Source organism: Palaemon carinicauda, chromosome 39 (assembly GCF_036898095.1).
Source record: "Palaemon carinicauda isolate YSFRI2023 chromosome 39, ASM3689809v2, whole genome shotgun sequence".
Lineage (NCBI taxonomy): Eukaryota > Metazoa > Arthropoda > Malacostraca > Decapoda > Palaemonidae > Palaemon > Palaemon carinicauda.
In genome coordinates this window covers 49523913-49535525 of record NC_090763.1, presented here as the reverse complement: position 1 = coordinate 49535525, position 11613 = coordinate 49523913, and the positions used below count along the sequence as shown (strand labels likewise).

Below are 11613 nucleotides of genomic sequence, written 5' to 3'. Positions count from 1 at the left end.
AGAATCTTGCTTTTCCAACTAGGGTTGTAGCTTGGATAATAATAATAATAATAATAATAATAATAATAATAATAATAATAATAATAATAATAATAATAATAATAATGTCGTTAAGTAATATTAACGTCACACCATACGTATGACGCTCCGAGGAAATCGTGCAACGAATGTTATCAATTCGGAGTGCACAACTAAATACGTGTGCAATGCTGACGGTCCAAGAGATTATCATGAGGAACTCAAACAGAATTTTAATGGTCACGGGCATCCACCAATCCTATGGTACCAAAAGACTTAAATAGCCTGAGCGCGGTGCTTTTCCTGTCACTTCATACCCTGAGATAACTCGAACCCGCCGAGATAAACAGCTGCAAGGAAGAAGAAAAAGTAAATATTTCTAGCTTCTGATTCGTAAACTCATCTTCGCTCGTGATACTGATCCTACAGCAACGGCGAAGGATTCAATGTTTTACAGAATAATTCGTGAATGATACCATACTTTCGTGAGCCTCCTGCTTTCTATGCACATCATCACCATCATCATCATTTCCTACACCAAAAGTCCTCGGTTAGATTTCGGCAGTCGTCTCTATCTTGAGCTTTTAAATCCAATACCTCTACACCTATAGTAGATATTATATAAATAGACATGGAAGTTGCCACAGCTCAACTCTTAGCCATGGGCGTCATCTTCACCATCAACTTGATAGTGGGTCTGACACCCGTGCTGTTGAAAGGAAATCTTCCAGACGTGATCGTCCCAAAACCGCAAACGAGAAACAGGTTGTTGTCAGCAGCGTCTTGCTTCGGCGCGGGCGTTTTCCTGTTCGTTTGTTTCATGGGACTCCTGCCGGATGCAGACCAGAAATTTCATCATTTTTTGGAGGTGAGTTTAGCGTTTTCATCTGTGCTTTAATTGATCACTGACTTCTTGCGTAATTCATTAACCCTGCAACTACTCTTCCTCAAACATATAAATGCAGATTTCCTATGCGTTCAGTTCTGTTACCTTTAGATTTGTTTAAAATATAAAGCCTGGACAGAGTGGCTTCTTACGAAATTTACTAGAACTGCAACTACTCTTCCTCAAATATATAAATGCAAGTCTGCTATCTATCAGTCCTCTGTTACATTTAGATTTGTTCAAAATACAAAGTCTGGGCAGAGTGACTTTTTACGAAATTCAGTAGAACTGCAACTACACTTTCCTCAAATATATAAATGCAAATATACTATGCCTACAGTCCTCTCTAATCGTAGGATTTATTCAAAATATAAATGCTGGACAGAATGGCTATTCCACACTATTTCCATGGGGGATAAAAGATAATTAAAACTATTGGTGAAATCATTGTCGAATTCTAAACATGAACTCATAAGATATCATAAGAGTTCCTTTCTTAAGTTAAATTATAACTATTGGTAATATTTTTTTGTAGAATTCTAAACATGAACTCATAAGATATCATAAGAGTTTATTTCTTAAGTTGAATTACACCTATAAGTAAAAATTTTGTAGAATACTAAAAATGAATTCATAAGATATCATGAGTTGATTTCTTAAGTTAAATTACAACTATTGGCATTTTTTTTTTTTTAGAATTCTAAACATGAACTTATAGGATATCATAAGAGTTATTTTTTTAAATTAATCTAAATCAATTTTTCTTATGGTTTTACTCTTAGAAGTCTGACCTGCGAAGAGAATTTCAAACCTCTATATATGTTGCTATGTTGAACAAGCTTACATAAGTCCTTTTATAGTTTATATATCAACTATCTGTTTTAATGTTGCTAATGTTTTTAAAATATTTTATTCCAATTATTCATTACTACTAATATCGTTTATTTCCTTATTTGCTTTCCTCGCTAGGCTATTTTTTCCCTATTTGGACCCCTTGGGCTTATAGCATCTTGCTTTTCCAACTGGGGATGTAGCTTAGCTAATAATAATAATATTAATAATAATAATAATAATAATAATAATAATAATAATAATAATAATAATAATAATAATAATAATAATAGCTAACTGACGTTGATTTCTCTGCACAGGAAATAAGACGCAATAATAATAATAATAATAATAATAATAATAATAATAATAATAATATCTACTGACATTGATTTCTCTGCACAGGAAATACGACGCAATAATAATGATAATAATAATAATAATAATAATAATAATAATAATATTGATAATAATAATAATAGCTAACTGACATTGATTTCTCTGCACAGGAAATAAGACGCAATAATAATAATAATAATAATAATAATAATAATATTAATGATAATAATAATAATAACAATATCTACTGACATTGATTTCTCTGCACAGGAAATACGACGCAAAAAAAAAAAAAAAAATAATAATAATAATAATAATAATAATAATAATAATAATAATATCTACTGACATTGATTTCTCTGCACAGGAAATACAACGCAATAATAATAATAATAATAATAATAATAATAACAATAATAATAATGATAGCTAACTGACATTGATTTCTCTGCACAGGAAATACGACGCAATAATGATAATAATAATAATAATAATAATAATAATAATAATAATAATAATAATAATAATATGTAATTGACATTGATTTCTCTGCACAGGAAATAAGACGCAACGACGAAGAATGGACTACTTTCTCGGAGTTCCCTTGGGCTTTCTTCGTGGTGACCATTGGCTTTCTCAGCATTTTCACTCTGGATAAATTGGTAAGATTTTTTATCTGTAATTTGTCTTTCCCAATCACAATAAATATAAGTTATCGTGGTCGATGTTAGACTGACCCTATTTAACTCTAGCTATGCTAACTTAGCAGCATGATTTGTTAATTTTTCAAAAGATACCATCCTAGATTGGTTTGGTTAATTATTCAAACTATAATATCCTGGATTAATTTGGTTATTCATTGAAACGATAACATCCTGGAGGGTTTTGGTTAATTATTCAAACGATAACATTCTGGAGGGTTTTGGTTAATTATTCAAACGATAACATCCAGGAGGGTTTTGGTTAATTATTCAAACGATAACATTCTGGAGGGTTTTGGTTAATTATTCAAACGATAACATTCTGGAGGGTTTTGGTTAATTATTCAAACGATAACATCCAGGAGGGTTTTGGTTAATTATTCAAACGATAACATTCTGGAGGGTTTTGGTTAATTATTCAAACGATAACATCCAGGAGGGTTTGGTTAATTATTCAAACGATAACATCCAGGAGGGTTTTGGTTAATTATTCAAACGATAATATCCTGGAGGGTTTTGGTTAATTATTGAAACGATAACATTCTGGAGGGTTTTGGTTAATTATTCAAACGATAACATTCTGGAGGGTTTTGGTTAATTATTCAAACGATAACATCCAGGAGGGTTTTGGTTAATTATTCAAACGATAACATTCTGGAGGGTTTTGGTTAATTATTCAAACGATAACATTCTGGAGGGTTTTGGTTAATTATTCAAACGATAACATCCAGGAGGGTTTTGGTTAATTATTCAAACGATAACATTCTGGAGGGTTTTGGTTAATTATTCAAACGATAACATCCAGGAGGGTTTGGTTAATTATTCAAACGATAACATTCTGGAGGGTTTTGGTTAATTATTCAAACGATAACATCCTGGAGGGTTTTGGTTAATTATTCAAACGATAACATCCAGGAGGGTTTGGTTAATTATTGAAACGATAACATCCAAGAGGGTTTTGGTTAATTATTCAAACGATAACATTCTGGAGGGTTTTGGTTAATTATTCAAACGATAACATTCTGGAGGGTTTTGGTTAATTATTCAAACGATAACATCCAGGAGGGTTTTGGTTAATTATTCAAACGATAACATTCTGGAGGGTTTTGGTTAATTATTCAAACGATAACATCCAGGAGGGTTTGGTTAATTATTCAAACGATAACGTCCTGGAGGGTTTTGGTTAATTACAAACGATAACATCCTGGATTGGATTGGTTAATTATTCAAATGATAATAACAACAACAACAACAACAGCAATAATAATAATAATAATAATAATGATAATAATAATAATAATAATAATGCATTTTGTTAACAGATACACGCACTGGAGCATTCACGCAAACACAATCACCGTGGAGTTTCACTTATCCAAGGACAACTACCTCCCGTCGAGAGCGGAAAGAAGGAAAGTGATCCGGAAAAATTACCTCTCAGCCAAAAGTGTCTTCATCATCATGGCGATGAAGGTATGGACCAAAAATCAATAGGAATTCTTAAACTTGATTATGGTCTCTCTCTCTCTCTCTCTCTCTCTCTTTCTCTCTCTCTCTCTCTCTCTCTCTCTCTCTCTCTCTCTTGATATATATATCCCCTATATAATAGAGAGTAAGTGTCTGGTTATATATATTTATATATATATACATATATATATATATATATATATACATATTCCTATCACGCTGAACTCAAACACTCTGAAAACAGCAATTTCAATCAAACTGCCCAAATTAGGATAAACAAACTATTTAACTAGGTTAAGGTACCCTCACTCAGAGAGTACATATATATATATATATATATATATATGCAGAAGAACCACAGGGAAAATGAAAATACGAAATATACGATTAAGTCCTGACTAAGTGAAGAAGTATCACGAAACTAGTCAGGACTTTATCGTATATTTCGTATTTTCATTTTCCCTGTGGTTCTTCTGCATCTGAGCATCACGTTTTCCTGTGATTTTATAGATATATATGCATACACACATATATATGTGTGTATATATACATACAGATATATATGCATACACACACACACATATATATACATAATATATATATATATATATATATATATACTGTATATATATATACATATATATATATATATATATATATATAAGTATTCTCAAATTAAATTTCACACACCAACACATTCGTTAATATATGTAGGCATGTTTCAATACACCATAACTAGCCTTTACCTATTCTTAATTCATGCTTAAAATAGGGGGTCCAATTGTGTCCAAATCATTTGAGGCCACTTTTGAAAATTTTCTTCCAAATAGATCTAACCAGAAATACTGTGTAAAGAAACTATAATGAGTACAATGTACTTTACGGTTTACTTTCAAATTATATAAATTTTAATCTTGGAAATTTTCCATTATTTACAAAATAACTAACTTGCAGTAAGTTATTTCCAATGAGTAGCTAAGCTTTTCCATTATCTACAAAATGACTAACTTCCAGTAAGTTATTTCCAATGAGTAGCTAAGCTATTAGATGTCTGAAACCAAAATGATTGACAGCAAGCGAAATGAATTGCTATAGAAATCAAATAGTCTTTCCGAGTCACAGCTTGCCCTTAGTGATGAGCTAATCCCTCTTTGCTGCAGATGAAGGGCATGGCGTTCCCTCCTCAGTCATTTTCCTGGTGGCCCTGGCCATCCACTCCGTGTTCGAGGGCATGGCAGTAGGACTTCAGACACACACCGAGAAGGTCATGGAGCTTGGAGTCGCCGTTTTCGTCCATGAAGTGGTGATGGCGTTCACCTTTGGTATGGAGGTATAATAAAAATGAATTTTCATCAAGTAGCATTGAAATGTATTATTATTATTATTATTATTATGATTATTATGATTATTATTATTATTATTATTATTATTATTATTATTATTATTATTAGCTAAGTTACAAACCTAGTTGGAAAAGCAGGATGCTATAAGCCCAAGGGCTCCAACAGGGAAAAATAACCTAGTGAAGAAAGGAAATAAGGAAATAAATAAACTATGTTAGAAGTAATGATCAATTGAAATTAAATAATTTAAGAACAGTAACAACATTAAAATAGATCTTTCATATATAAACTGTAAAAAGAGATTTATGTCAGCCTGTTCAACATAAAAACCTTTACAGCAAGTTTGAACTTTTGAAATGCTACCAATTCAACTACCTGACTAGGAAGATCATTCCACAACTTGGTCACAACTGGAATAAAACTTCTAAAATACTGTGTAGTATTCAGCCCCATGATGGAGAAGACCTGACCATTAGAATTAACTGTATATCTTGTATTACGAACAACCAGAAATCTTGGTTACAGATGTTCATGAAAGGCTTTGTTCAAATCAAAACTTTAAGTTTCTGAACAAATAGCTTTGATGGTAAACGGAGTTCAGTGGGGAAAGTAATGAGCTATAGTCAATTCTAAAAAGGGGCCCCTTTTAGCTCGGAAAAGTTTCCTGATCGCTGATTGGTTGGACAAGATAATTCTAACCAATCAGATAGCAGGGATTTTTCCGAGCTAAAAGGGCACCGCTGCGAGTCCGTGCAAATGCGCCTCATTAAAAAAAATGAGTATAGTGCAAGTGATATTAATCGTTGTGTCTCTTCTTATCAATTTTGATAAAAACAGTATTCAAAGTAATGTTTGATCAGCATAAACCAAGGCCTTTAGACCTATTTATTCCCTTTTTTCCTTTCCTCACATGGCTATTTTCCCTGTTGGACCCCTTGCGCTTACAGCATCCTGCTTTTCCATCTAGGGTTGTAGCTTAGCTAATAATAATAATAATGATAATAATAATAATAATAATAATAATAATATCATGTAAACTTCACCGTCATAGGCTGACGACATATGAGCCAATAGACAATAAATAGACTTTAAATGGTTGATGTGAAAGTTTGGTTCAGACATATATAATGAGAAAAACTAAGAGTATCTAACAGTAGGTTGCGATATTTTTATGTATTTATTGTAAATAATGGTTATATTTATGCACAAGCAAGTTGAAATAAGATAATTGGTCTTCGGTCAAATATACAATAGGAATTAATATAACGCCACATTGACTTTCACACGTAATATACCTCCCTTTGATATACTCTTATAAAAGCATCATACTATAATGAGCCTAAGTATAAAGTCAGACATGAACAAACGGTGAGGAAGAGTATAAAGTTTTACACTTTGAGGCACCAAATAACATTCGGATGAGATACAGTATTCGTAAGTTCGTAATATCAAGGGTGGCCAACCTACGGCGCATGCGCCAACAGTGGCGTATTGCACGATTACAAGTGGCGCACTATACTTCAGAGATAATAAAAGAAAAAACATACCTGCTCATAAAAAAGAATAATGATACTAATATATGTATATATACATAAATATCAAATGATTATATGTATAACCGCCAAATATGTCCAAATCACCATACTGAAAGGATTGAAAGGAGGTTAAAGTTTGTGTGGCGCATCTGAATTAGAAGTGAAGAAAATTGGTGCATTGGAAACAAAAGGCTGGCCACCCCTGAAACTGACTTTAATGCATGATATGATATATTGAGATAAATTGAAGCGTCCTTATGTTAGAGATTATCTCCCATTTCCCTTGCAGGTCAGTAGGAGTAATACCTTAAGTAGGATGTACAAGGTGATTTACATGGTTATCTTCGCTTCGACAATTCCTTTGGGTGTCGCCATAGGATTTGGCCTCCAAAATTCCCCCTCTGATCATCGGGATATCATCTCAGCGGTTTTCGAAGCTTTCGCCACAGGTAATGTTCATTTGATAATTAAATTAATTTTCTTTTTAACTGTCTACTTCAGGTATTGTCTATTTCAGGGATGAAATCTAAGGCAGATTACACGACCACAGGTATAGGCCTACATGTGAAGGTTAGCCTGAATAGGCGTAGCTGAATTTATATTTGTCAGGATTAAAAAAAAAAAAAAAGTCTACTCGACCACTAACAAAAATAAGACCTTTGCAGAGCAACTGAGATCGTGACGTCATGCTATACTTTTAGGCTTCAGTCGTACCCGAAATGATTACGAGTTTTTTTTTTTTTTTTTTTTTTTTTTTTTTTTTTTTTTTTTTTGGTCTATCCCATTATTATATGCTCACAGGGTTGTATTAACTAAGGAACATTACTCACAGAAATGTTATAATATAGTAATTTTTTATTGTTTTTAAAACCACAAACCTTGATTTCAGTTAGTTATTTTAAAATATATCAGTTGTGACAAATCGCAATTCCATGCAATGGGTTTTCATTCGTTTTTATAAAGGATTAAGATTTTTTGAAGAAAAATTTGAACTTACTGGTTCCATTATCATGCATTAACTAAGGAACATTAATTACAGAAATTTTAGAATATGGTAATTATCTGATTGTTTTTTAACTTGCAGTACTTGTTTTGAGCTAGTCTGAAAATATACCATTTGTTCTGACCATTATAATCTATTTTCTTTGCTCTCTCTCTCTCTCTCTCTCTCTCTCTCTCTCTCTCTCTCTCTCTCTCTCTCTCTCTCTCTCTCATCTGACTGTTTTTAAATTGCAAGACTTGATTCGACATAGTTTTCTGAAGAATATATCAATTGTGCTGACCTTTAAATTCTCTCTCTCTCTCTCTCTCTCTCTTCTCTCTCTCTCTCTCTCTCTCTCTCTCTCTCTCTCATTTCATAGTTTTTAAATCGCAAGACTTGATTCGACCTAGCTTTCTGAAAAATATATCAATTGTTCTGACCATTATAATTTGTTTTCTTCGCTCTCTCTCTCTCTCTCTCTCTCTCTCTCTCTCTCTCTCTCTCTCTCTCTCTCTCTCTCTCTCATCTGATTGTTTTTAAATCGCATGACTTGATTCGACCTAGTTTTCTGAAAAATATATCAATTGTGCTGACCATTATAATCTCTCTCTCTCTCTCTCTCTCTCTCTCTCTCTCTCTCTCTCATCTATGTGTTTCTAAAACGCAAGTCTTGATTCGACCTAATTTTCTGAAAAATATATCAATTGTGCTGACCATGATAATCTGTGTTTCTCTCTCTCTCTCTCTCTCTCTCTCTCTCTCTCTCTCTCTCTCTCTCTCTCTCTCTCTCTCTCTCTCTCTCTCTCATCTGATTGTTTTTAAAATCGCGAGACTTAATTCGACATAGTTTTTTTTTAAATATATCAATTTTGCTGACCATTATAATCTCTCTCTCTCTCTCTCTCTCTCTCTCTCTCTCTCTCATTTCAGTTTTTAAATCGCAAGACTTGACTCGACCTAATTTTCTGAAAAAATATATCAATTGTGCTGATCATAATAATCTGTTGTCTCTCTCTCTCTCTCTCTCTCTCTCTCTCTCTCTCTCTCTCTCATTTCATTGTTTTTAAATCGCAATACTTGATTTGACCTAGTTTTCTGAAAAATATATCAATTGTGCTGACCATTATAATCTCTCTCTCTCTCTCTCTCTCTCTCTCTCTCTCTCTCTCTCTCTCATTTCATAGTTCTTAAATCGCAAGACTTGATTTGACCTAATTTTCTGAAAAAATATATCAATTGTGCTGACCATGATAATTTGTTCTCTCTCTCCTCTCTCTCTCTCTCTCTCTCTCTCTCTCACATTTCATTGTTTTTAAACCGCAAGACTTGACTCGACCTAATTTTCTGAAAAATATACCAATTGTGCTGACCATGATAATCTGTTGTCTTTGCGCGCTCTCTCTCTCTCTCTCTCTCTCTCTCTCTCTCATCTGATTATTTCTAAATCGCAAGTCTTGATTCGACCTAATTTTCTGAAAAATATACCAATTGTGCTGACCATTATAATGTTTTCTTCGCTCTCTCTCTCTCTCTCTCTCTCTCTCTCTCTCTCTCTCTCTCTCTCTCTCATCTGATTGTTTTTAAATCGCAAGACTTGATTCGACCCAGTTTTCTGAAAAAATATCAATTTTGCTGACTTTTATAATCGGTTTTCTAGGCTCTCTCTCTCTCTCTCTCTCTCTCTCTCTCTCTCTCTCATCTGATTGTTTTTAAATCGCAAGTCTTGATTCGACCTAATTTTCTGAAAAAAATATATCAATTCTCCTGACCATGATAATCTATTTTCTCCTTTATCTCTCCACAGGTATTTTCGTCCACGTGATCTTCATCGAGGTCCTTTCCCATGAATTCTCCGGCCATCATCACCATGGCAACCACGACGCCGAGGAGAAAGAGAGCGAACGAAGGAGCAGCGGTCCTTCTGAGACTTACCTCATCTTAGAAAAAATCGCCTTCATTTGCCTGGGTCTCTTGACTCTCATTATGTTGAGCATTTTCTTGCATCACCATCATTAGATTTGAATTTAAATTAAGACAATTTGAATTAACTCGTTTTGCCTTCTTTCCCATCCTGACGCGTTCTGGTTAACGTCATTGACATTTTAATACGACTTGCATTACGTGAAAACAAAATACGTGTTTGTTAATGGCGGTGAGTTAGGAAAATGCATTTTTTTCAAAGAACATTTCCTCGAATCTCTCGTGTTTGTTAATGGCAATGAGTTAGGAAAAGGCATTTTTTTCAAAGGACATTTCCTCGAATCTCTCGTGTTTGTTAATGGCAATGAGTTAGGAAAAGGCATTTTTTTCAAAGAACATTTCCTCGAATCTCTCGTGTTTGTTAATGGCGGTGAGTTAGGAAAAGGCATTATTTCAAAAAACATTTCCTCGAATCTCTCGTGTTTGTTAATGGCGGTGAGTTAGGAAAAGGCATCATTTCAAAGAACATTTCCTCGAATCTCTCGTGTTTGTTAATGGCAGTGAGTTAGGAAAAGGCATTATTTCAAAGAACATTTCCTCGAATCTCTCGTGTTTGTTAATGGCAGTGAGTTAGGAAAAGGCATTACAGTATTTCAAAAAACATTTCCTCGAATCTCTCGTGTTTGTTAATGGCGGTGAGTTAGGAAAAGGCATTATTTCAAAAAACATTTCCTCGAATCTCTCGTGTTTGTTAATGGCGGTGAGTTAGGAAAAGGCATTATTTCAAAGAACATTTCCTCGAATCTCTCGTGTTTATTAATGGCGGTGAGTTAGGAAAAGGCATTATTTAAAAAAAAACATTTCCTTGAATCTCTTGAAGAGTGTATCACTGGAGAGTGAGTCCTCATGCAGATATCGGCAAGGTATTTGCATGTGCACATATATCATGAGTGAGCATGCGGAAAAGGATATTCATAAATAGAATTATAAGTTATGAATACTTGAATAGAAGAAGCTATGTAACCTTATCACGGTTTGAAGATATAAGAGTGAGAATTTACGTATTAGTTAATGATATATATATATATATATATATATATATATATATATATATATATATATATATATATATATATATATATATATATATATATATAGTGAGATTTTACGTATTAGTTAATGACTATATATATATATATATATATATATATATATATATATATATATATACATATATATATATACACACACATATATATATATATATATATATATATATATATATGTATATATATATATATATATATATATATATATACATGAACGTCTTCTTACTTTAATGTAACATACAGCTTCTACTAATTCTAAAGAAATATAATAGAAAATTGATTTAGAGATCAATAACCCACGCAAAGAAAATACCCAAGACGCCGACTGATTTAAAACCCAGAATTTTCTTCGTGACAATTGCTTTTGGAAATAGTCGTTGTGACCCAAATGTTGTAATCCAGATGTTTCAATGCAAAAAGAAATATTCCTGGAAAATTGGATTTATTATCCGGAATTAAGAAGTGTCTTGTTTAAGATTGTA

The 11613-nt window shown here is 32.9% G+C and overlaps 1 protein-coding gene across 1 annotated transcript; it reads left to right on the top strand.

Annotated features, from left to right (window-relative positions):
- The first annotated feature begins 564 nt into the window (after nt 1-564).
- LOC137630863 (zinc transporter ZIP1-like) lies at nt 565-11074 on the top strand. Its single transcript, XM_068362407.1, has 6 exons — nt 565-886; nt 2632-2736; nt 4098-4248; nt 5403-5572; nt 7410-7569; nt 9907-11074. The coding sequence occupies exons 1-6, from the start codon at nt 650-652 to the stop codon at nt 10116-10118; spliced, it is 1035 nt and encodes a 344-aa protein (XP_068218508.1). The 5' UTR covers nt 565-649; the 3' UTR covers nt 10119-11074.
- Nucleotides 11075-11613: the final 539 nt, after the last annotated feature.

Coding starts and splice junctions, on each gene's coding strand:
- LOC137630863 (XM_068362407.1), top strand. CDS start 650: ATGGAAGTTGCCACAGCTCAACTCTTAGCCATGGGCGTCATCTTCACC. Junction 4,249..5,402: donor TCATCATCATGGCGATGAAG/GTATGGACCAAA, acceptor TCTTTGCTGCAG/ATGAAGGGCATGGCGTTCCC. Junction 5,573..7,409: donor CGTTCACCTTTGGTATGGAG/GTATAATAAAAA, acceptor TTTCCCTTGCAG/GTCAGTAGGAGTAATACCTT.